Source organism: Dermacentor andersoni, unplaced genomic scaffold, assembly GCF_023375885.2.
Source record: "Dermacentor andersoni unplaced genomic scaffold, qqDerAnde1_hic_scaffold ctg00000039.1, whole genome shotgun sequence".
NCBI lineage: Eukaryota > Metazoa > Arthropoda > Arachnida > Ixodida > Ixodidae > Dermacentor > Dermacentor andersoni.
In genome coordinates, this window is record NW_027314752.1 from 36,482,361 (window position 1) to 36,510,000 (window position 27,640).

Genomic DNA, 27,640 nt, shown 5'->3' on the forward strand with positions numbered 1-27,640 from the left:
GTCACAATTCCTCCCACTCAATGTCACTCAACCGTGAATCTGCCTCTGAAACTGAAAAACCTGATTTCGGCAACACCTAAAACCACAATGACGAGCCCGCAAGAAACCCTGCGCATCTGGCAATTGAATTGCCGGTCCTTCTCCCTCCGCTATGCAAACCTACGAAAACTCGTCAAACAGGACCATCCCGATGTCACTGCGCTACAGGAAATCAACACCCACAATGTTCGACTTCAAGTCTACGCCGCTCATACACAAGCCCAACGCACAGCCCACCCTAACCAAGAAAACTCTCACAACACTAGAACACGAAATAGAAGACCTCCCCACCGAGCCCACCCTAGTGGAGATCCTGCCAGACGAAAAAACGCACCGAAGCCTCTTTATCGCCGGCATATACAGCCCTCCTGGTGACGAACTCCTGGAATTTATTTATTTATTTATTTATTTATTTATTTATTTACTTACTTACTTATTTATTTACAAATACCTTACAGGCCTTCGAGAAGGCATTGTGTAAGGGGGGGAATATGGTAACATATTCGTATAGAATCGGGGGAAAATAAACACTACAATGAAAGGAATATTCACGCAACATGGAAAATTAATACGACATTAGCAAATAAAATGTGAAGAGCAATAAGAAAAAACAGTAAACACAATAACATAATAGCATAATAATAATATTACTGTATACATGCAAATACGTTTATAAGTATAGTAAAAGATTAGGATCACTGAAATTCTTTTCTTAGCTTGTAGAGAAATGCAGGAAGAAATTAATAGAAGGCAAGACGTGTTAAACGGTTGAAACGGCATATTGATCGATTAGAAGATTGCGAAATGCACTGTGTTTCGATTGGCAAGTGATGTTATCTGGTAAAGAGTTTCATAAACGGACCGCATGGGCCAAAGGTGATAAATTAAAAGCGTGCGTATTGCTATAAATTCGGGTGTAGCTGAACTGACTGTTCAGTCTTTGTGACGTCCAGGATGCTTTATTCAGGTTTGATAAGGATAGGCCAACTGTGTAAGTGAACATATGAAATAATAATAGAAGCGATATATCACGGCGAGTAGTTACTCGTTGCAACGAAAGATCGACTTCTATCAGGGTTACACTTGGCTGCTTACTATTATTTTTGCTAATAAAACGGCTCGCTCTATTCTGGATGCTCTCCAGAAGTTCGATGATGTATCTTTGATGAGGAGGCCATATACAAGAGGCGTACACAATTTGTGGCCGTACAATAGTTATGTAAGCTAGTTTTCTTAGTGGTGACGGCGCAGTTCCTAAGTTGGGCGGCCCAGAAATCCTAGTGCTCTGGAGGCGTCAGCTGAAATGGAGGTGATGTGATTAGTCCATGAAAAATTGTGCGTAAGGAACAATCCTAAGTACTTATATTGTGTGGTATGGTCAATTATGTTAGAATCCAAATTATAAGAAAAGTGAGAGTTAACAGTTCTTCGATAAAGGGAAACTACTCTGCACTTCGACCCATTTAGGGACATGAGCCACGTAGCACACTAATCACTGATATGTTCCAAGATCATTCTGGAGTGCCGCGCGGTCAGCAGAACAGTTAATTGAACGATATACAATGCAGTCGTCAGCAAATAATTGTACAGAAGAGGATATATTACTCGGTAAGTAGTTAATGTAAATTAAAAAGAGAAGAGGTCCGAATACACTGCCTTGAGGTACACCGGAGGTGACGTCAGACAGGGCAGAGGAAAAGTTAGCAGCAACAGTTCGCGATTAGAAAGAAAATTGCGAATCCATGATAGGGTTAGTGAGTCAAGTTTAATTGCAGAAAACTGATATAAGGCGACTATGGGCTACACGATCTAATGCTTTCGAGAAATCCAAAAAGATGCAGTCAATTTGGTTATTACTGTTCATATGAAAGTAAATCTGACGTGGATTCTAGCAGTCGGGATTCGCAAGAAAATCGTTTTCGTAAACCATGCTGTTTCAGGTAAAAAAAAAGTTATTATATTCAAGATGAGAATATATGTGGGATGCGATAATGTGTTCTAACATTTTGCAGCAAATGCACGTTAATGATACAGGACAGTAATTTTCACGAGAACTACCTCTCTTAAACACAGGCACTAACTTTTGCTGTCTTCCAGTCTGTAGAAAGCATAACATTTGTAAGGGATTGGTTAAATAGGTGTAGAAGAATATTGATGGATACTAGTACTGCGTTTTTTAGTATTTTAGCATTTATACATCTATGCCAAAGGATGAAGGCATCTTAAGGTTACCTATAAGATGGACTCCGCCTTTTAAAGTGACAGTGATGGGAGCCATGCAGTGGAAATCAAAATCGGGTACAACAGGTATGTTAGAACTATCTTCTCTTGTAAAGACGGATGTCAAAAATGAGTTGAATGCTGTCGGACATCGACTGTCAGGAATAGGTGAGCGGTTTTTATCCTGTAATAAAATATTACTGCACTTATTACTAGGGTTATCTATGCTACAGAATTTTCTTAGATTACTTGTAAGGATTCTTGGTAGATCTTTTGAGAAATATTTATCCTTGGCGACCAAGAAAGCTGTGCAGTACTCGTTCAGATAGTTTTTTATTTATTCTAAGCCAATGTTGTTTGTACGCACTTTGCCTTTACATATAGGCGTTTTTTCTTGTTGCTTATTCTGTGAGGAATGGCAGTAAACCATGGTTAGATATTATCGTTAATTATATAGTAACAAGAGGGATGTGCTTTTCAATTAACGCAGACAACTTATTTCTCAATGGAACCCAATTTTAATTGACAGATCTGCTGTAGAAGGATGGCTCCAATACATGAATAAAAGGTTGTCTAGCTCTGAGGTAATGATACTATAATGACCTTTATTGTAGTCTCTAATTTGCTTTGTGGTGAAACCGGTGGACGCGCACGGAATACCGATGGTCACTTGGAGTAGCTGGTGATAACCGAATCCATCTAAGTAAGTTATGTGTGTGGCAGTTTCTGGAGCTGTTGTTAAAATGAAATCCAAAAGATTATAATTACGAGTCGAGTGATTAACTACTTGAAATAGGTTAAAATCGAATGTTAAGGTAATAAAGCTGGCGCATATATGACACGATGACGATGAATTAAACCAGTCAATTAAATGAGATTGAAATCTCCGAATAGATACATTATATCTGCCTGATACAGACCAATTACTTCATTAATACTGCCATGTAATGCAGTTAGGAAGGAAAAATCAGAATCCGGCACACGGTAACAGTTGAGCAGTACATTCATGGTCGATACGCAGCAGACCACCCAAATGATTTCGAAGTTAGTATGGGTTTTAACAACAGAAGATGTGATATTCTTTTTAATTCCTATCATGACACTGCCCCCTCTTTTCTAATCCCGGTCGCGACTGTATATGTTGTAAGTTGTGTTACTGGGGAAATTTTCGTTGTCAGTTATTTCAGGGATTAACCAGGTTTCGGTAAAAGCAAGAGCATCCGAATTGCAGTCGTCAAGAAAAGAAACAAGATCGCGCTTTGACATAATACTACGGATATTAGCAAACGATTATGATAAGGATGAGGAAGTGTGCGTTTGATTCCGTTTATAGTGATTGTGCACATGCGTATTGTGTCGGAGCTATTGACCATGACAACTGCATCAGTTGCGACACTGTAGGTGTACGTCTCAGTCTATGAGTATTCGGTCGACATGCAACTTAAACGTCTTATTTTTATTCTTAGTAAAAATATATTTCCGCCTCACTTGTCGCGTTGCGGGTGAAAAATCCTCGCGGATTTAAAACGTTGATCCCTTAAGTTTAGACGCTGAAGCCAAGATGCGCTCTTTGTTTTTGAAAAAAGTGCCCTTTGCTATTATAATTGGCCTGCACTTTTCTTGCGAATGTTTGACCAAATGGTGAACGTGCTCGAATTGTTGACCTGTCGAGGTAACGCGAAGTTTTTCTGAGCAAAGCTTGACAATTTTTTGCTCAGACGCAGCCAAATTTCTTTAGGATCATCATCTATTCAAAAAACAAGAGATTCGAGCGGCGTAACCTATTTTCAGCGTCATTACATCTTGATGCTATTGCTGCCAATGGCTTGGAAACATTGCTTATAGCCTCAGCATTTGTCCCGGCTTCGGCTGTGCAATACAAATAAATGGCGGATTCTAATTTTATTATTTTTGCACTGATCAGCTTGACTTCGTTTTCGGCTGCCTCCTGCTTTTGTTTCGTGTTCTTGAGTTCCTGCGATTAAAGCAGCGTGACTATTTTCAAGCTTTCGAATGGATTCTAGAGCCTGGGCAAATGCACCAGCTTCAATTTTGGACATTGGACCAGGGTTTGGTTCACGTCTCCAGAAAGTATGAGTAGAATGGCAGATAAAGCACTGTGAATGTTGGAATACAACAGTAAGAACCGCTTAAACAAATCATGAACCTATACAGGGCAGGGCACCGCGCATATACAGTTGTTACTGCTCCTAACCCACGCCGCATTATTCAGGTAACTGACTTGTAGCATAAACCAGCGTGAACGTGTCATTCCCTACGCGATGTCGTGCCCAAGATATGTTGTCGATGGCTGGCTTTTATGGCTTCCGCGCGCTCTGTGGAGCGTAGTCGGTGCACGTCCGGGCGGCTAATTGGTGAAGCAAGTTTCGTGCAGAACCGGCTTCCAGCGCTGTGATGCAGACAGTGGTAGCAATAACATGGCACCAGAGTGCTGGCTTGGAAGCCATGAACAGACCGCCCAGGAGATAGCGCCCTGTAACATGAACCAGCGTGAGCGTCCCATCCCCGATGCGATGTCGTGCCCCTTCGACCACTTTATCCGTGAACTTAGGAAACGCACGAAAGCCCATCTAGTTGTCATCATGGAAGATTTTCACGCCTCACATACAGCATGGGTTTATCCAAACACCACCGAAATTAAAGCCCTAGTGCACGACACTGCTCAACCACACAGGCTGACCCTCTGGAACGACCCGCTACAGGCCACGAGAGTCGGAAACAGCGTCTCCAGGGACACGAACCCGGACCTAACCTTCACAGCCAACGTCTCCTGGGCGGAGTGGAGCCGACGCTCGGAAGCGATCTCCACATTCTCCAACTAGACATCGCCCACAAACGGAAACCGACTGAGACTGCAGTTTTCCGCCTAACAGACGAAGTTTTCAGCGACCACTTCAGTGACAACACAACCATAGACGACATGGACCATTAGTTCAGGGGCCTTTTCATCTCCGCAGAACGCTATACTAAACATGCAACTAAGCACCAACATTCCCGCAATCGACTCACATCTCTATCTATGGGGGGCCAAAAGAAGCATTCTGAAGAATTGGAAGAGACGGAAATTCAGTAGGAAACATAAGCAACGAATCGCCCTTCTCACCAAACAGGCCCATGATTACGCGGAGCAACTTTGCAGGGAAAATTGGCACACCTTGTGTGACAACACACAAGGAACACTCAGCATCAGGAAAACCTGGCACCTCCTACGCACTCTCTTAGCTACCAATCGCACCAAAACGCAACAAAGGCAAGATCCGCGCAGACTAATCCACAACCACGCTATATCGGAGCACGATCTGCTTCGTGAACTTCAGCAGAAACACCAGCGACAAGCCCACTTCGTCGGCGAGCGGCAAGGCATACGACGGTGCAACAAGCCCAAACCTCGATCGAACATTCACGGAAGCAGAGATCCACGCAGCCTTAGTCAAACTCACTATAAACAGCAGTCCCGGCAAGGTCAGAATCACTAATAAGCTCCTACGCAACCTCCCGCAATCGACCAGCACAGCCCTCCTCCACTAGTACGACTGCTGGGGAAGAGGGGACCTACCAGCAGCCCAGAAGCATTCGGAGGTCACCATGATCCCAAAACCCAACAAACCCCTGTATCGAAAACCTCCGTCGCATCTCTCTCACGTCCTGTGGACAAACTCCTCGAGCACACGGTGCTCGACCGGTTAACACCATATCTCAAGGACAACGTATACCTTCCGCACACCATGTTCGGTTTCCGACAGCATCTGTCCACGCAGGACGTCTTTCTGCTCCTCAACGAAGACCTGCTCGACTACCTTGATCGCAGACGCAAATAATCAATCCTAGCAATCGACGTAAAGGGCGCGTTCAACAACGTGACCCGCGAAGTCCTACTACATAACCTCGAAGATACAGGCTGTAGAGCCCGGATCTATAACTTCATCAGCAGCTTTCTGAAACACCGAATAGCCCCAGTAGGCGTCAGTAACTTCCGCAGCGATAAATTTCAGCTGCCCAACAAAGTAACCCCCAACAATAAGTTATTTCGTCCATCCTTTTCAACGTCGCAATGATCAAGCTACCAAATCAACTCAACGCCATCCCAAACATACACCACGCCCTTCACGCCCGCGACGTCATGCTTTGGACCAAAGCACCTACTACCGGGCAACAAGAACTTAATCTACAAAAAGCAGTCGATACCATCGAACGATACCTCCAAGACAGCGGTTTCCAATGCACACCCGAAAAGTCGGAGCTTCTCGTCCTGAGAGCACGGACACGAGCAAGACCATCCAGCTATATCGAACCCGATCCTAGCGTCTTCCTCAGCGGAACCAAAATCTCTACAGTCCTTCACGTACTGGGACTTTTCATCCACAAGGACGGATCAGGGGCGGCCACTCCCGCGTCTCCAGCGCACACTATCATAAGTTACGCATCTCGTCAAGAGGATCACAAACAAAAGAAGCGGACTGAAGGAGCAAGACACACTAAGGATAATCCAAGCGCTCGTAACTAGCCGTATCACCTACGGAACTCCTGACACTCAAGTCGGCAGAAATCAAGAAACTTAACGTTGTCATAAGAAAGGCAATCAAAGTAGCCTTGATCCTTCCACCCATGCCGTCAACGGAGAAACTCAAGCTCAGCGTCTACAATACGTAGGAAGAGTTCATCGTGGCTCACAAAATCAGACAACTAGAGCTGCTCAAATTCACACCCACCGAACGTGCACTTTTGCGCTACCTCAACTTATAAAGAAAGATAGGTCGCCGAAACAGGCCAGAAAGCAAGAAACTCACCGACACTCCGGGAGTGTACAGTGTTGCGCGGCGTATCCAACTTACCATAAGTAATGTCGGCTAAGCATAATTCGCGCTCTCAGCAGGAGATACGGAAGAGACCCTGATAAAAGATACACTGATGCTACCCGGTATATTAAACGAAACGCCTTCACCATAAGCGTCAGGGATCACCAAGGCAAAAAACTCGGGAAAATCCGCCGAGACCGCAGAAGAAAGGGCAATCACTCTGGCAATAAGGACTTGCACTGAAGTAGCAGTAATCATGCCTGACTCCCAAGTGGCAGCTCTGAACGTGAGAAAGCACAGTCAAGATGCTTCGAAATCACATCGCAAGCGCTCCGCTTCCCGAAACACACATCAACTGGATGCAGGCCATCAGGGTACGACAGGAAATGACACGCCGCTGCTCGCGAGAATACCAGCCGGGCTTTCCTGCCATCATACACCAGGCTGGCCATCAGTGTTGGTGACATCACTCTAAACTACTTGGAGCTTCTGCAACACCACCGACTCCGCAGGAGAACGTACCCTTCACCACGTACCTTGCCTGAGCAAAGAGAAAAGAGTCATCCTCCGCCGCCCCGAGACAAATACCTGTGTACACGAAATAATGATTCACAGACTCCATCCTACGCAGTACACGTACAAATGCACCTACTGTGACGTCCTAAACACCCTGCACCACATGATCCAGGTTTGACCACTGCTTGACACATCCACGGGCACCACGTCACGAGCTCAACAAGACGACTCTGAACAAGGACGCCTCATAGAAGCACAAAACGAGCACCTCAATTATTTTTTAAGCCACCTATTCCTTACAATGTTGTACCTGCGACTCATCGTTCGCCTAAGTATGTGTCTTGTTTTCCTTCATAACTTTTGTGTATAGCACTTCTGAAGCCATTGAAGCGCGATGTTTTTGGCTCGGTATATTTAAGTGTCCAAGTTCTTGTGCATAAATTTGAGAATGTGGCTTGATTTTTTAAACGCATGCTGTAGGCGCCCACCCTTCAATCTGAGCTTCCGAATGAAAAAAAAAACCCTTGACAGTTAATCCTTAATCCTGGTAAAATGTACATGCTGCATCCTGTTGATTCATTGTAAAGCGACGTAAGTGAAGTTTGTTGAGTTCACGCATTTTGGAAGTTCTTTTTTTTTTTGAAGTCACGCATATGTAATCAACACACGAATTGCCTGCACTGCTTAAATTTTCCGCATACGGTACTTTGCCGCGCCACGGATGGCCAAAGCGGCACTGCCATGGAGAGCAAACCACTGAACTACTGCTCGATAGCTATTAATACTAAAGAATTATTTATTTACTATTTCTTTATTTACAAATACTGCACGCTCTATTCGGGCCAAGGCAGGAGTGGTTACATCCAGGCTAATAAACAAGACAAGAAATAAAAGAAATATAAAAAATACAGAAATAAAGACAGGGACATCAGCATCTGCAATTTAGAATTATCAAAAATAAATATGAAGTAGGAATAATACTCGCACTTCGCAACTAAACAACAAAGTGAAATACCATGCACACACAACAGTTCACTGCATTCAGCATATTAATTTTACTGCAACAAACACACGAGAACTTATTAATTTCCTTCCTTGTGCGCAGGACGCCAATAATGAAAAGAAAAATTATTCAGAAGATGAACGGACGATTGTGTCGTATTATGATAAGGTAACTAAATGGTTGCTAATTGTTTTGTTGTGGTGTGTACGGTCAAAGCGCATGGACGGCTCGGTCATGTGACTTTCACGCGGTATCTTAAAGTGACCATGGTAAAGTCGATAGATAAATTTTAATCTGGACACCATCCTACGATGACCGAATTTTTTTTCATCTTTGCCCTATAGATCGTGAAGGAGATAGGCTCGAGGAACAGGAATAAGTGGAATAGATAAACCTCAAGGCTAATTTCTCTACCCTTTCTATTTTTGTAATTAAATATTGTTGATAAGGACTCCATAAGGTCCGCATATTCTAATTTTATCCTGATGAGAACTTTGTATGCTGTTAATTTGACAGCGAGTGACGCATGAGGTAGTTTCCATTTGAAAAATACTAGCTTTTTCACTGCGTTACTACAACGATTATCTGCATGGGGTACCCAACTTAAGTTACTCGTGAGTGTAAGACCCAAATAATTCACTTGCAGAGTTTTTTTTTTAACGTAAGCATTTGTAATGGTTTAAGCTCATTCTAAAAACTCTTTTTTGTTACTAAATGTTATGCTCGCCGTTTTCATAGTATTGAGTTTCAAGCCCCATTTGTCACACCATATGTACTGATTGAATCCAATGCATCATTAAAGGGACGCTGAAGGTTAATATTAAGTCAACGTGGACTGTTGAAATACCATCCCAGAAACCTAGAAACGCTTGTTTCATGCGAAGAAGAGACTTATTTTAAGAGAAAATGCGTTCTGAAGCGTCCGTGTACCTCTAGCGCAGCTCAAATCGCCCGCCCTCCGATCGAGGAGTGGTGACGTCATGGTCTCATAGTGACGTCGCGCCGTCGGTTAGTAAAACGGCGCCCGCAGACGGCGCTACGGCTTTTCTGCGCAAAACGCAAACGCGCGGCCCGAAACAGAGCCAAGACAGCGCCGACAGCAGCGCGAAAGCGAAACTATGGTGGCTAGCGAAGGGGAAAGCGCGCGACGATAAGCTGGTTCTTTATTTTATGAAGCCAACTTTGACTCTCGTTGCAATAGACGACCCTGACAACGACACATTGGCTCGCGATGCTTGGCTCGACTTCAGCGATTTAAGCACTGATGAACGTGACCTGCTGCTGAGGGCTCGCGCTGCCGGCGTCGTTGCGTACTACTATACCACGGCAACTCCAGGGAAACCACGGGGTATGCGGGAGATGGAAATTCAAGACGATGAGCAAAACGAGAACAATGTGAAAGCAGGAGCCAACGTTTCGACAAGTGGACTTGTCTTCTTCAAGTGACTTATGCTTTCCTCGCCACAGTATATATAGGTGGGGTTCTTCTAAAGGGGAGAGGGTGTAAGGCGGGTGGGTGCGGCAACGAGGGAAGGTGTGTTAGCGTGTCGAATTGAGAATAAAGGACTGCTGTGCACAGGGCCAAGGATATCAGGTATCATGAATAATAGATATCATTGATATAAAACAAAAACAACAGTGGACCGAGCACCAACCCTTGTGATACTCCTGAGTGTACATCTAGTGTATCAGAGATGCGGTCATTAAGAGGAAGCATTGGCTCGGATGCCTTATCTAATAAGACATAAAAGGAGAATTCGTTTTTCTCGGCAAACACTGCACCAAATTTGACGAGGTTTCTTGCATTTAAAAGGAAACCTTAAAATCTAGTGACCGTTGGTTTCAAAGTTTTGATTTAGGTCGTCAATGTTTTATTAAAAATTGGTGAAAATCAAAAATTTTCAGTAAACGAAACTATCAAGTTTACAACTCGGTAACTCGGCAATGAAAAATGATATTACAATTCCGTGAATTGCATATAACAGTACATCTAAAGCGCCCAAAATTGATATGTCACACATGAATCTCAAAAAATTTAGTAATATGAAAATACAGCTTTTGCCGAACCCTTGTACACGAAGTAACAAATTCATGTAAGATATAAAATGACATAATCAATTTGTTCGCTTTTAATAATCTAATGGGTGCCGTTTACAGAACCGCGATATCAGGTTTTAATGCAGAGCTATTAATTTGTAAACTTCGTGCTTCTATTATCTTCAAACTTGCGAATTTTTGAAATGCTTCTAAAAGAAAATTCAGGCCATAAAACGAAATTCCGCTTCTAGCAGGCACTAGAATTTAACTTTATCTCGCAAATGCAACAAATTTTATTAACATCGGTCCAGGGGTTATTTCAGAAAAATGTTTTTGCGTTTTACATGTATTTGAATAAGCCGCGTCGGAGTTGGGCCCGAGCTGAAGCTTCCTCTCAACAGCAACGTATTGCTTCCTTGAAGCTAAGTAGCATGTTATCAAGCGAACAATGTTGTGCTCAATACCAGTAGCATAGAGTTTAGTTACTAAATCACCATGCGGAACAACATGAAACGCTTTAGAAAAGTATAAAAACATTGCGTCAATTTGACTCGTCATATTTAATAAATTTGCGAAATCATTGGTTATTTCGACTAGCTGCGTTGCAGTGGACAGACCAGACCTGAAGTCATGTTGATTGTTATGAAGCGGTTGGTTATTTTCTAGATGTATCATAACCACCTTAAATATAATATTTTCTAACAGCTTACAAATTGTGGATGTTCGGGAATTTGGTCTGTAGTTGTTTAATTCTAATAGAGATTCAGACTTGCGAATTGAGACTATCCTAGCGTGCGCCAATCGTTTGGTATCACGCAAGATTCTAACGAGGTTGTACATATTTTATACAAATACTCTGTCACCCAGGTCGCATATCTGTTAAGGAAACGATTGATATTTGATATGCCTCATGAAGCGAAAAATCCGGCATCCGTCCAGCGTTAACATCCGATCGTACCAAAACCCACGTGAATAAGTGATGACGACCCGTTTCAATGTCAAATAAAGCCGGCCTGGCCCACACCTAAACAATTGACTTTGACCAATTCGAAAATCGAGTTGACCCACGCTCAAAACCAACCTGGCCAACCCTCAAAAGTTACTTTGTCCAATTCGAGCTTATGACAAAGGGATCACGTCATGTGACAGTCACGTGACCAAGTAGGAATCATAAGTTGCAAGATCACATGACCAGGTGATGACATCATATGACAATGCCACGTAACCTGGATGTAGAAATAGTACGGACGTCAATATAGTCGACAAGCCCAGACACGCCGTACCCAAACACGCCGCTGCCTCCACAAAGAACGCAAGAAGTATCGCGCGGAAGAGTCATAATGCTTTCGCAATCAATGCAAGTAAGGAGACTTAAGTGCCTCTAACTTTATTTAGACTGCTTCCGCTAGTTCATCGCACAGTCTGTTTCGAAAATATTGGTCAGCATGACCCATCGGAAATTTACCACAATCACGCCAGGGTCATTGGGCGATTAATGCCACAGTAACGTTTCAAATGGCTGAAACAACAAGCGCGCGCACTGATTCTTCCGCAGCTCCCGGCAGCCGCTGGCAGAAAAAGCGTACCGTGCGCAGCGCGCGCGACGGAGGCTGTTGCTACTTTCCAGAATAGAGGTGTTTATTCACGGGGAGGCCAATCAGAGCGCACACGGTGGTGTGTGCTCGAGCGTATAACTCGACGACAGGAGGGAGAAGCACGGTTGGCGCGGGAAGGTAGTTGGCGGATATCCGGAGATAGAGCACAAGTAACCGTCACCACTATTGAGGTGGGGGATGAGACGCGGGATGGCACCTCGATCCCCACGACAAGTAAAACGCTCCTGACTTCAAGGTGTCGCGCACATATTCTGCTACGAACGTCCTGTACTAACAATCAAAAGTTATCCTATAAACGCCGTGTACCAACCTGAAAAAGCCATTGTTACGAACACAAAAAAAAAATCTACGGTATATCACCTAGATGTCGCCGCAGACCACCAATTTGTGGCACTTTTCAGAAGCTCTAGGGGCTAAGCTACCCTTTAGCCATACGTAACGTATGTACGTAACAGTTCAATACGAGGTTTCGATAGAATAAGCGCCAAAAAGTGACAGCACACAAGAAGAAAAGCAGACAGGACAAGGCGCTACTTGCAACTGTTTATTGAAATGACAAGTGGCTGATTATATAGCCATGAGGAGAGGAGAATAAAAAAAAAAAAAAAGGAGGGACACTGAATATGGGAATGCGCACGTGCGAGAACACTGAAGATATAGGGAATCACGCTTAATCTAAATATAAAACTTATCTAAAAACATGCATTCATTCGTGTATATATTCAAAGACGGGGTACTGACACAGTTGTCCCCTCTTTTTTTAATCTCGTTGGCCTCCAACAATTCCCGCGCAACAGAATCTTTACTTTTATACATGATAGTCGTATCATGAAGCCTCGCTTGACATACCCGTTCATCCTCATTTCCGCAGGCCTTACAATGCAGCGGCAAGTTAGAACCATATCCATTTTTCATTGAAAGCTTATGCTCGCGCAGGCGTTCATTAATACATCGCCCAGTTTGGCCGACATACTCTTTTCCACACTTCAATGGAATGTGGTATACTACCCCTTCTTCACATTTAACAAAAGGGTTCGTATGCTTAATAGAACACCCTACTTTTTTTTAATCATCCGGACCAATCAGGCGGCACAAATTAGCAGAAGCTATGCACCAACTAGCCCCACAACGTGTTTTACTGCAATACGAGGTACCAGGTTACTTTAATGGAGAGCAAGCGCCATTTCTCATGATTAATCACGATAAAGTATTCAGCTGTTCATCTAGCCATGCCCCCCGTCCCCACACACACAACTTGACCACAAAGAGTTTATGCTTGAAGTAGTAAAGGCAAGGTGCAGAAGACCAGGACTCAGAAAGAAGAACACAAACGACAGGACCGGCGCCTTCTGCGCCTTGCCTTTACTACTTCAAGCATGAACCAACTAGCCCAAGCAAGAGTTTTACTTAGAGTTTATAGCTATCGTCTTGATGGGATGATTGAGGCGATCAGCCCAAGACAATTTTTATGTCCAAATCATCCACATGCTCACTAATCCTTGGCGCTAGGAAAAATTCGTCTACTCAGGATCATTATCAGATAAGAAAACAATTAGATGTTTGTCCAAAATGTTGATCTGCTCCACCAGGCAGCAAGCACTATGAAGTAAACCGGCCGTTCCACCGCAAAATGTTGGCCTGTTCAGTCCACATTTCCCATTATTTCTAACAAAACGAGCTGGCAGGCTCTAACCTAAACGTAATGTCTGAAAAGAGGAGAAACTCCGTGTGTTGTTTGGATGTACCTGGCGAGCCTCGACATGATGACGCAGATAGTCGGGCTTCCAGCCGAGGATAGATATGAAGGCCTCAATGGTCACCGTAGCCTCGTGCTTATTCGGGCTCCATGTAGCCACCCATTGGTGCTGGAAAAGGCGACCCTTCCACGACTCGCCCATGTCCTTCTCGAACTCGGTGCCGTTGACCAAGCTGCTCGCCTTGTGGATCTTGTTGAAGTGACCCGGGTCGGCGCCATTCTCAGCTATGTCCTGGATGTGGCAGTGCACCGAGTGCTCGAATCGACCCGTAGACTTCGACTCCAGAGTGCGGCTCAGTATATCCTCTGGTATGTCCCATGAGGGTGCCTTGCCGTCTGCGTGGTACCATACGAACACCAGGCCGAGGAGTTCCTTAGACGTCCAGACCTTCACCTTGACGAAAGAAGGGGCTGCAGGAAGGAACGAGATAATGCATTGCGGCTTAATATGCTCATCGCGGCTCATCGCTGGAGAATTACGTATATGATAGCTACTCTCAGGGCTTACTGTTAGGAGGCGCATTGCAATGAGAACTTTGTGAATGAATGCTTTAGAGTGGAGATAGTAGGCAGTCTTGCTGGTACAAACACATATCACGCAGTACTGTGTTGTATTGGCGTTGAAATTCGAACGATTTAATGCGCTCGCTGCAGAGAACAAATAACCAGTGGCTCCGTCCATCTTGCTGGGAGATATTCAGTGCACGCAGGACTTTGGTAGTTTGCCAACTGGCCGAATGAACCCTTCAACCATGGTTGTGTGAAATCGTCAGCTCTTAAAGTTTACCACGCCCACTTACCTTTGGCGGAGTACGGCACGTGGGTGCAAGATCCGTTTTTACAATCAAACTTCCACCCGTGGAATGGACACTCGAGGATGTCTCCCGCCACACGGCCCATCATTCCCAGGTGGGCGCCCAAATGTGGGCAGTATGCGTCGAATACTTGCGCCGTTCCGTCTTCACATCGGACTGCGACGAATTCATGACCTGCAGAAAATCCACATTGCGTGCGTAAATATTAATGCAAACTATGGGTTCGTTTTGTAGATTTTCGTTGTTATTTATCCTTGTTTTACCAGAGTCCGCTGTAGCATGTTCACTGTGATCACGTGAACTATAAAGGATTTCTCGTTCTGACGTAATAGTTCTGCGGAAACCCACAACGTGGAGATAAGTAATTAATTAAGGTAAAATTAGACATCTACCCAATCGTAGCAATTGCTACAAGGGAAACCCATACGGGTTCCTCGAAAGAAAAACCTCGCAGTTCAAGAAAAATTCGTCCTGGTCTGGGACTCGAACCCAGGACCACCGCCTTTCCGGGGCAGCCGATCTACCATGTGAGCTAACCAGGCGGCTAGCAGATGGCAGGGCGAAGTCGAATTTGTCAACAACTCGAAGCAAAGGCAAGAGTTTGACGTAATAGTTCTGCACTTCATCCAATAGTTCATCCAATTGCTGCGATTGGGTGGATGTTTCACTGTCCTATATCATCGTTCTGAGTAAAACTACTTGGAAGTTGGCGCCCATCCTGGCGTTGTGTTCTTTGCCCTCGTCTAGGTTGCGCAGTGAATTTCTTTGAACTTATCCTTGTTCATGCATGTTCACACTAAATTTTATTTTCAGGATGTTTTAACTGCAAGTGACAACGCTGCCATACAGAACGTGTTTTCAGCAAATGGATTAACGGGATTTGGCATCCCTAAGGACCACACAGCCGGGCTATTAAAGACGGTGTAATGGCATCACTAGGTCGCTAAACCGCGCATTAGAATGTACTATTATACTTGCGGTTAGATAGAAAAGAAGAAAATAATGTATATAATATCCGCCAGCCAGAAGGCAGAGGCAATGCTTTTCAATGATAAAGCTGACGGAACTGCCCGATCTGCCAATGACGGTGTCAACTGCATTTCTCTTTCGAGAGTCGATGCAGCGAAAAAATTTTCGCGCATTCGCGTATATCATAACATTGGATCAATGGAATTATCCGACTTTACTAGCGCACGCCTTCATACCCTGGACCATAATTTACAACTTCATATTCCGACCGACATACCACGGCGTCACTGCACCCTTCTAGCCCGTCTATGCTTTGGACTAGCGTTTTAAAAATTGGCATTCTTCGATTATTGGAGTGACCAATTGCCAACTTTGTTTGAAACTTCTGCAGGTGCAGCGAAACGATCGCTCAGCTTCTTTGCGAGTGCCCTCGTTTCGACCCGCAACGAGCGACCACTCTCAGCCACGTTGGACCAGCTGGACAAGTGCCCACTCACACAAACTAAAATTCTGGGGCACTTTCCTACAATGACAGCAACACGAGCCGCCATGAAGGCGCTGTATGCGTTACATAAGAGATACCGGACTGTGTGACAAATTGTGACTGAGTCCTCTGTTACGTTGAATGTATTAGTGGGACGTCCACACTAATACGACTATGTAGGGCCTTCACAGACTGCGACAACGCCTACAGATAGACTTCTGTATCGTTTTTCACGCGTGAGCCTGTATGCCCCCATTTTGAAGACTCGCGATGCGGATGTGTGAAGCTCAGCGATAAAAGTTGGCACAGCGCCATGAATGAGGTCAGCGGCGCAGATGTCACGGCGGATGATGGATGACCTAGATAAGAATAGGCGAGCGGCACTGCTGGATGACGTCATCGGCACAGCTGGCGTAATGCCAACTCGCACAGGTAGCGCAGCTCGGAGCGGATGGCTTCAGCACAACTCGGCGCTTGGAAAGAACAGTCGATGCTTCAACGCTATGAAGTAGTGTGGATGGAGCGGGTCCTTCCATAAGACTGAAAGGCGGGCTAGCTGGATTCACATAATGGTGCAAAATTTTCTGCCCACTAAAAGACAGCAAGAAATGGACACAAAGACCAGCGCAGGGCTCCTTCAGGTCCTTCCCATTATCTTGCAGACAAACAATAACATAAACAATTAGATAAGCAATAAGAGAATAATTAGATAAACAATGACGGCAGAAACGAGAGAAAGTACGCTACCGCGAAATACGGATTCACTACGTGGAATGAGGGTCGCTTTTTTTTTCTCTAAACTTTCACACCCCTTTCTCCTTTCTCTGCTACGCCATAGCCTACCGAAGATATCTTCTGGTTAGCTTCCCTGTCTTTCTTTTACATTGCTTTGTCTCTTCTCTATGAACATACGACGTGGTAAATTTCAAAACAAGTTCCATGTAACTATGTTATTTATGACCATTCAAACACTTACCTTGGAAGTGCCCCCCTTGCGCATAACTACAGCGCTCGCAGTGTTCCTGCCACTTTGGAAATATGTCCTGGAAATATTTCTTTTTTCCTGTACAAATCGAGCGCCTTCTGCGAATCGCGGTTTATGCAATCATGTCAAAACGGCTATCTTTGAGCTTCGTTATTAAATTTGGGAAGAAAGCGAAGTATGAGACAGCCAAATCTGGCGAATGATCCATCTTTCATGTCGAGGATCACCATCGGAAACGAAACTTTGGTGTGCGGGTACGACGCTGAGACGAAGCGAGTAGTCGCAGTGACCGAAAAAGAAATTATGCAAATTTCACCTACTGTGCGAATCGATGTAAGCGAAACTTTCTGTACTGTCTGCTTTGATTGACGATAATTAGCGGTGATGTTGACGGCCAATGTTTAATTTCTTCAACGTTTTGTCAAAAAGAGAGCGATGAGTTGATGTTAAACTTTACCTTGCGTGAACCACTGCTGTTTGTCTGCGTAGTACACAAAACACACAGGGAGAGGCGTTTGCTTGAGGCGTTGTTGTGCGCCATCTCTGAGAGGGATGAGCATTGTCATTGCCTCACATGACGCATCGCATCATGGCAGAAGCACTAAACTTGGAATTGCATTATGGGGATGTACGTGCCAAAACCACAATCGGATTATGAGGCAGGCCGTAGTGGCGCACTCCGGATTAATTTTGGCACCGTGGTGTTCTTTAACATGTCCTTAAATCAAAGTGCGTGGACATAATCTATTTCGCCCATTCGAAATGCGGCTGCCTCGGTAAAATCCGCGACATAGAGCAATGCCGTAGCCGCAAAGCTATAGCGGCGGGCACAGAAGCGTTGACTGGACGTGCGACCGCTTCCGTTGCGTCGCCTTGACCCTGCGGTGCACTTTAATTAATGCGGCTCTGCCTCAGTATGCCCTGCATAAGTTGTCCGCTAGACATATTTGCACGGCTTTATTTTTCGTAAATAGTCGAAACGCACCGTACCGTACCTTGAACTCAAGTTTATCCAGCGTTTCCGTGCCTTCCCGCGCCACCTTTTCTCTATCCTACCCCCGCCCCTTGTAATTGTATGGAAACTGCGAGCGAAGAGTGGTGGGGCTGTTCACTCGGTATACTTTGTGGCGCAAAATACATTTCTGGAAAAGGGACAGACGAAAGGGAGACAGTGAAGCGCTTCACTGTCTCCCTTTCGTCTGTCCCTTTTCCAGAAACGTATTTTGCGCCACAAAGTATACCTAGAAAATCTAAGCACCAACTTGCCCAAGAAGAAGTCCTGTTCACTCGCTTCGCGACGGTGTCGTTTCTACCCATTCTCTGCCTTCTCTCCCCCTCCTCTCTTCTATTCTATCTAGCTTCCCTCGGGACTTGCATGTTGGTAGAAAGGTAAGCGCTGGCGGGGCTCACGGATAACTAACTACACCTGTCAAGAGGTATATAATGTGGCGATGATCCGGGAGCTGCAGAGGGCATTGTGCACATTCGACGCGGTGCGGTCCAAACGAGTTTCTCGCGTCTCTTTTCTTCCCTGCCACGCTCCTTCCGTGTATATACACGCTCTGAACCAGTACTCAACGTGGCGTGCCGACAGCAGCAGCAGTGGGAAAGTCGAAGGAAAAGGCAAAGAAAACTTCGCTGTAAAAGCCAGGCAAGCACGGAGCTCGAGAAAGCGAATGCTCATCGTCTTTTTTTACATCCACAGCATTTGGTATAGGAAGTCCGTTCTGTATGGCCAGAAGCTCAACAACGGAATTTTGCAGCCCAGTTTAAGAGTGTTTGAGGCAGACCGTTGAGCGAAACCAGTCCGATCTACGGTGCACAAGCACCTGGATGCTGTGCGACAACAGTACACATTGTGACAGAGCTCTCGGCACAAGCGACCTTCTTGCCGGAAACAACATGGTTTCTGTTAACACGCCTGCTACCCGCTATATTTGGGTCCCGCTGACTTTGCTCCCTTCCAAAAATTAAAAACCCAGCTCAAAGGTTGCCGTTTAAACACAACTGCTGAAGTCAGCCGCCAATCACAGAAGATGCTCTACAAGTACCGGAAAGAAGACTTCTAGGACATATCTGCAAAGGCACATGAATACGGGGATCGCTTTACTGCCGTGCAAGATGACTATTTCAAAGGCGATCATGTTTGAATTTAGATAAATGAATTAATTTTGTGAAAACAGAGCTAGTCTCGAAAGTTTTCGATACCATAATGTATGTCGTAATGGGCCAATATAAAGGAAACGCAATGAGTCCCACATGAACGTTTTGTGGCCTATGTTTCGCATACTGATTCTGACAAGTAGGTTGGAAGCCGCATCGGTAAAATGCTTCTGCGCTAAAACATAAATCGTGCTACATATGTCACCAAAGAATGGCAAATAAAAATAATTTGGAGGCTACATTAGCAAAAGGAAAAGGAAAGGCAAAAACTATTTATTTCTAATGTTTTCCCTATAACACATCTAAAATCTGCCTGATTCATGGCCAATTCCCTTGAGTGGGTAGGTGCCAATGACTTTAAAGTCACGATCATCATGAAATAAAGCAGCCATTTGGAAAAGTTTTGCTTGGCTGAATCGCAACATATTTTTAGCTTTGCGTGGAGCTACTACGTTTGGGTTCACGCTCTTGCATGATAACGCGGCAGGAACCTTCCACGGCATTCTGCCCCTGTGTGGTCACTGATTGACGACTTGCAATCAAACTGCCACGCCTTTCCTTTAATTAAAGAAAGCCAGGGTGGTGTGTTGAGTAACACTTTAGCAACTTCATTGAGAGGGACAACCACTCCGTTGGCCGTCGTGTACCTTTCGGACAGGCCATATTAATTTGCGCCTAGAACACGATACGTGCACGTGTCCCCACCAGGGCCGTATTTGTACCCGTCGTCATGCGCATGCTTCACGCAAAAAAAAAGGACTACCTCTCTTAACTTGTTATAAATTTTACAACGAATGCACTGAGTGCGCAACAAAATAGTGATCACGTGAGGCATGCAGTGTATAACGACGAATAAGAGCGAAACGTCAACCTATTTTTCAGGTTTACAGTGTTTATGTTACGAAATGTTTGCCGAGGTCAATAGGGTTCAAAATTTCATACAATTTCTAAATGCTCACGTTCCTTGAACTATGAGCTTGTAGTAACGTTTACGCTTTTATATTCGCAGACATTGATGTAAATGACGACTAAGTACTCCTGGCTTCACCTGATCAGTTAAGTACTGCTAGAAAAATAAGCAGCCCTGCATTTTTAGCCTGTCCCATTTATTGTGTTGTAGCTCATGGCTGAATAACGCCTATTGTAAGCCATATAGGTGCTCATCATAGACGAGATATTTTTCTGACATCTAGAAGCCAAGAGACCTTAAAGGCCGGCTATTGTCGACATTCAGGTTTTTCAGTATTACATTTAGTTCTTCACTTTCATTTGGTAGTACAACGCAGTGCAGCAACCCAGGGGCGTTAGTGGGCAAACAGTTACGTCGTTGTCCAGCTGTTCATGAGCGCACGGCAATTAAGAAAAATAAGGCTGCACGTGAGTTGGTAAAGGCCACCCAAACGCTGGCTGGCTGCTTTAATGAGCCCCTCACCAGGCCCCATAGCAAATTTCGCTTATACGCTGAAACTTGTTACGTGTCTTCTAGGGAGCTTTCTGCCGCAAAAAGTTTTCAGGTCGTGTCATTAATAGCCGAGATAGAAATATTTCAGTGTCGCCAACCCATGATTTCTAGAGTCGTGCTTCACCGCAAAAATAGACGCTCTCTTCATCCCCCGTCTCTCTCCGTCTCAACCGGCTCTCTCCATACCCCTGTTTCCCGTCTAGCCTCCGAAAGCGAAATTCCTTTCCTGCGTTCGCTCATACCAGACCTCGAGGATCGCGTGACGCATACGTCAGGGCGCATACGTCATTTTTACGCATACGTCATACGTGACGCATACGTCATTTTTTTTTTAAGCGGAGCTTTCTTTCCTATTTTGTTCGACTTTCCCACTGCTGTTGCTGCTGTTGTGGCTGCTGCTGTCATGTATATACATGGAAGGAGCGTGGCAGAGAAGAAAAGAGACGCGAGGAACTCGTTTGGACGACACCGCGTCGAATGTGCACAATGCCCTCTGGAGCTCCCGGATCATTTCCACAGTAGTCTCTTGACAGCTGTAATTATCCGTGACCCCCCGAAAGCGCTTATCTTACAACGTGCAAGTCCAGAGGGAAGCTAGATAGAATGAGAGCAGAAGGGCAGCGGATTGGGCGTGTTGGTGTTCCATAGTAACAATAAAATTCAAACAGCGCTAGACGACAGGACCAGAAAGACCAGACCTCGAGGAGACCTCTAGCCCAGCGTTCCTTTTCGAGCAATAGTCTCTGAACGCCAAACTTGGCAATTAGTGGTATCATCTTACCTCAATAAGCATTTGTCAGCACTTTGCGTGGCTGACCCGTTTGTTGTGCCTAACTCGGAGGCAGTTGTAAAGTTTCTCTTGAAGGAGAACCCGGCTTTGCGCTTTGGTTTTAGCATAGATGTGGTCGATTTATGCTATTCTCTTCCCCATAATCAACTTCGGCAATGTGTTAAGAATTGCATCTCAGACCAAAACGATGAGTGCGCATTCCAAAATAATTGTGGGATTTCGAGTGGATCTTTCTTGGAACTTTTATCCTTTTATTTAGAGAATACTTATGTAATGTGGGAAGATAAAGTTTTCAAGCAAAAGTCGGAGGTGTGTATTGGTGCCAAAATTGCCCCAATACTTAGTAACATTTTTCTAAGTTATGCTGACAGGAAAGTAGAGAAGGACTTAAATGGAAAGTATATTCGAATATTTCTATACGTGGATGATTTCCTAATTTTAGTTAGGTCTAAGGGTGCTGAATGTGTGCCTGACTTACTCGATGTTTTTTCTACGCGTGGGTCTGGACTGAGCTTCACAGATGAGATCCCACAGAGGAACGTCCTGCAGTTCTTAGATCTGAATTTGACCTTTTTGTCTAACCATGTATGCTGGCGATACGCTCCCAGGAGTGAAAAACCTCTTGTAAACTACGCGTCTTGTCACTCTAAGCTCGTTAAATTCGGAATTGTAACAGGATGTTTTGGTATGGCTGTCAAAAAATCGTGTACTCATCAAATGTCCAGTAGCCTGATGGTCCTAGCCCACAGATGCAGAGAGGCCGGTTTTCCAGAATCTGTAACTGTGGCTGGTGCTAATAAGATTATAAAAGCGATGAAATGTTCGGAACAGCCCAAAGAAAATGTTGCGAGGAAAAAAGTTGTTGTCATGCCTTATGAGCACGCGTTGTCACATCGTTTTAAGAGGGTAGGGGCCAAGTACGGTGTGAGGGTCGTTTTTTCTGCTGCGATGAAGCTGGGTAAATTAGGGGCAGCAGTTCAGAGGAAGCAGGGAGGCTTTAAACGGAATGCTGCATGCAAGGTAAATCATGTCAATAAGTACATCAGTTGCAAGAAGGGCGCTGTCTACCAAATTCCTTTATCTTGTGGTCAAACTTACATAGACTAGACAGGCCGTTGCATCAATATCAGACTAATAGAGCATGCCAATTCATTGGACAAAAAGGACACTAACCTGGCAAAGCATTGCAGTATTTGTAAATGCGTACCTTACTTTGACTATACACAATTGTTATTTTTTCATAGTGACAAGACTACCAGAGAAGTCGCTGAAGCATTCCATATCATCAGAAAATCTAATAGGTGCTTTAGCAAAACATATTTAATCTTGTCAGCGAAAGAAATGGCATTGCTGCATAAAGGGTAGATTGCAAGGCAGGTACATCGCGTGCGTACGTTGGCTGTCCGGAGTGTGTAATCAGCGCCGTGTTTGTCTCCTCCTCTTTCTGGTCCTGTCGTCTAGCGCTGTTTGAATTTTATTGTTAGAATGAGAGAGGAGGGGGAGATGAGGCAGAGAATGGGTAGAACCGACTCCTTGCCTCTCTTCGCTCGCAGTTAGAATAGAAATACAAGGGGGTGGAGGGGGACAGAGAAAAGGTGACTTGAGAAGGCAAGGGAACGCTGGATAAACTTAAGGTCAAGGTACGGTACGGCGCGTTTCTGCAATTTATGAAAAGCAAAACCATGCAAATATGTCTAGCGGACAACTTACGCTGGGCGTGCAGGGCCGCATTAATTAAGGTGCACCGCAGGGTCTAGGCGGCACAACGGAAGCAGTCGTACGTCAAATCAACATTACTGTGCCCGCCGCGGTAGCTTTGCGGTTATGGCATGGCTCGAGGTCGCAGAGTTGATCCCGACCGCGGCAGCCGCATTTCGACACCAAGCTTAAAGCATACACGTCTACACCGACTGGATCCATCCCTTCGACTTCGACCCCCATCTGGACTCTCTCGACTCGAAACAGCAGTACTTTGCCGACTGTGGCTTGGTGTCGCCTACACAAGATCCTTCGCCTTCCGAGTCGGTATGGACGACAGCGCGGCTTGCGGACACTGCGGCGGCGAGGAGACCATCGAACACGTGCTTTGCAACTGTCCTCAATACAGCGCGCACCGGCTGTCTCTAGCGACCGCGTTGGCACGCCTTGACGACAGGCCACTTTCAGAACAGTCAGTTTTGGAATGCCGACGTGAACTGTCGTCGCAGCAAAAGTCGGTCAAGGCTTTGTTGCCTTTTCTACGTGACAGTGGCCTATTAGAAAGACTATAATGGCCCCATTTCATCCCTTTTCATATTTTTTCTAACACTTTTATTTTTGTCACGCTCTTCTTCCCGTCTTTACTTCCCCTTTCCCTTCCCCTAGTGCAGGGTAGCAAACCGGAGGTTTTAAGTCTGGTTAACCTCCTTGCCTTTCTCTCATTAGCAGCTCTCTCTCTCTCTCTCTCTCAACGGGGCGAAATAAAATTAGTAAAAAAAAAAAAACGCTCGCGAACTTTCATTAAGGGACACGTTAAGGAACACTACGGTGCCAAAATTAATCCGGAGGGCGCCACTACGGCCAGCATTATTATCCGATTGTGGCTTTGGCACGTACCAGCCCCATAATCCCATTCAAATTTAATGCTTCTGTCACGATGCGATGTGCCATGTGAGACAATGACAATGTTCAACCCTCTCGGAGGATATGAAATATGGCGCACAACAACGCCTCAAGCAAACACCTCTCCCCTTGTGTTTCGTGTACTGCGCATAGAAACAGCAGTGGTGCTCGCAAGGTAACATTTAACATAAACTCACCACTCCCGTGTTGGACAAAACGTTGAAGAAATTAAACGTTGGCTGTCAACATCACCGCTAATTATCGTAAATCAAAGCAAATAGCAGCGAAAGCTTCGCTTACCTCGATTCCCACAGTGCATGGGATCTGCATCATTTTGTTTTCTCTTCGCTTTTTTTTTTTGTGTTTGCAACGCGGCGCACTTCCGCTGACGGCGTCGCGTGCATGCTGTTGCGATTGTCTCGTACCGCGCAGCACGCGATTTTGCGCGTTGTGCACGAGGACACCTGACTAGCGATACAAGTTTGTACTACACGAATACCGAGGAAGACACAGGTGGATCTCAGAGCATGATCACGCACTGGAATACGGTCGAAAATGACGGTTTCGGTGTCTACATGCACGACTGCACGACGTGGGAACAAGCAGATGAAACGGAAGCACATCTCTCCTGCTGCGGTGCGAAGTAAAACAAAAACATGCAGACATTCGGATCGCGTGTTTTATTATTTCACCAAGGTCTAATTCACCTACGCTAGCAACATATTGAAGAAATAAAAGCTGTTGGCTTGAATATTTCTCGAATATATTTCACCACGAGCGACGTCACAGCGCGGACACGTGTGCGGAGGCGCACTAGCACGTGTACGTCATCCTCCGGCTTGGAGCGTGGCGGCCGCGAGGAGAAGGAAAAACGGCGTTCGGCTTGAATTTTCAGATGTTTCTGCGGCTCGTAGTGATGTAATACTTTGCAGACACGATCGTTATCGCGCAATGTATGGCCAAAAAATGGCCAGACCTGGTGAAGGGCACTTTGAGGTGCAGTAGAAAGCTGCATGCAGTGCAGCCACATTTCCGCACTGCAGCAGCTTCCCTGTCATTGTGACATGGAGGGCATAGCATATATGCTGACTGCACTGATGGCTTAGCACACGGCCATTCTTCAGTCAGAGCACATCTCAATACCTCTTTCTATAGGAAAGGCGATTCAACTATAGTGTCTTCTTTCGCGTGGCGCTCCCACTATGCGATTTGGATCAACCCAGAACAGCAGCATACACCCGTTCGCATTGTGGCTCAACATGGAATTTTTGAAAGCCGTGTGGGCTTGACAGACATGATCGCACATGTCTGCACCATAATCCTTTGAACGTTGCCTATAAAAAATACTAGTGTAAAATTAAGCGCGTGGGATGGTCGCAGTGCCCTGCGTGGAATGTACGACCATAGCACACATAATACGCAATTGCAATGTTTTTTAGAGCACAGCTCGGCAAGCATCGGCCTTGGCGTAATCGAGCGAACGAGCACGACAGTGAAAAATGAAAGAGCGAACGCAGAGCGTGAGATGAAAGGACGCGAACGACAGAGGCCATTGAGAGCAGCCCCTTCAGGCCTGAACGTCGCCCCCGAGGGCTCTGTGGCAACACCCTTTAGAGAACCTGAGGCCTTCTGGCTGTATCCTCCCCCCTTGCGCTACGTCACGCAAAAGAGGCCAACATAGACGTTCCGTGCAGCGTGCTACGAAGCTACGAGCGGCGCACCTGCGTTCAAAATGAGACGCGGAATACCCAGTGGGCGACGACGGCGATAACAATTCGATTAGTTCCGGAAATACTGCCGCTCCTTGGACAGCTTCGGGGTTAGAAAACTCCTGGCATGCTGCGACATGCTTCCGAGCGCACTTCTTTTCTGGACGTGAACCGCGCATGTAGTCTCTGTGCTTGTGCTGCGATTGAGGTTGTGTTTCCGCAAGCCTTCATCGCCGCGGAATGAGGATTACGTTCACGCGAGGATATACCTGATAAGTGCTGCGTGCCCAATTGCTGGAGCGATTACAAATCGGGGCCGGAAAATCATGCGTTCATGTTTCCGCAAGATCAATGCCAGAATATCGGGTGCCAATGGTAAGGCATAGAAGAGAAAAGCCGGAATTCTGCGGAATAAGGCAACTGTTTCTTTGGAAATAGTTTCACGAATGTTTTGTATCTCCATTGCTAAACACATTTGAGGTGTTGTACATATGTGGACTGCGGTACTGCATGCGATAATGGTTCGAAAGCAAAATTATTCGTTTAGAGCCTAATCTAGACTGGAATAAATACATGTGTCCCTAATGTAAAGAAGGGCACACCAGTGACGTACGTTGTCATGAGATATGTGTTATGCTGCAGTGCTAACATTTTGTTGAACTGTTGTGGTCGCATGAACGGCAAACTCTGACGCCGACAACGAAGCTACTCTGAAGAAGAGCGCAGCATTGTGACTTTTCCATATAAGCCATGCTCTCTATCATCATTTACCCTAAATTTGTTCTGAATCCTAAGGTTGAACCATTTCATTTTTTATGAACGGGCTTTTTAATAATGCAGGGCGTAAATAGTTTTCCATACATAAAATAATCTTACAACAACCTCTGTCCTCTGTGGGCCATCTGCTTAACTATGCCGAAAAAAACAATAACTGCGCTCTCGTTAACGTTGCCCATAAGGGCGCGATCCCTTCATTCAACCCGTATCCCCGAGCACGCCGCCTGCCTCCGTGACGTCACTCCTCGAGCGCTCAGGTCTTCTCTTGTCGAGCTGGTGTGGTCGCTGCGCTTGCGTGAGCTGAGAGAAGGTGAGAAAGGAGAGTTTCTTTACCGGATGTGACGTCACATTGTTGTTCATTTGTTTTTTGAAATGGCTACTCGATGGCATGGCTCGCGCCTCGTTCGCGCATGCATCGTATGCATGATAGTGTATTGGTTCGCTTTTGGTTTTTTGCGCATGTTTCGAAGCTTTAATTTCGTGACATCGCGGTGGCCCAGGGCTTGGTGACGTCTGTTTCTCAGCTGCCGGTGCTACCACGACTCGTTTGGAGCAAAGGCAAGTGCGATTATCCGTTCTCTTGCTGACACCTGTAAAAACCGGTTGTGCATTCGAGATTTGGTCGATTTGACCTCGAAATTCGAAGGAACATGAACTAGTTGTTTCAGGATAATTGATTTGTTCATGCCTTCAACAATTGCTACTGCAGTTCCCATGCGTTGCACCGATGTAAACAGAACGGCGGTAGCTTCCACGCGCCAGCAATGCATGCACTCGACTAGTGGGAATGTCGCCCTGGGATATTTACGTCGTGCGTTGTTCTGTTTCTCCATATCTATAGGATGACTACGCTATGCACCTCTTATTTACCCATGTAACAC

The 27,640-nt window shown here is 45.4% G+C and overlaps 1 protein-coding gene across 1 annotated transcript in view; it reads right to left on the bottom strand.

Annotated features, from left to right (window-relative positions):
• Positions 1-27,640, bottom strand: part of LOC126519854 (cholesterol 7-desaturase nvd-like) — a 60,678-nt gene that overhangs the window by 6,587 nt on the left and 26,451 nt on the right. The window contains exons 5-6 of the mRNA XM_072285695.1: positions 14,805-14,993; positions 13,994-14,415 (exon numbers count right to left, since the gene is read on the bottom strand). Of these exons, the coding sequence (XP_072141796.1) occupies positions 13,994-14,415; positions 14,805-14,993 (611 nt within the window). The remainder of the gene's footprint in view (positions 1-13,993; positions 14,416-14,804; positions 14,994-27,640) is intronic.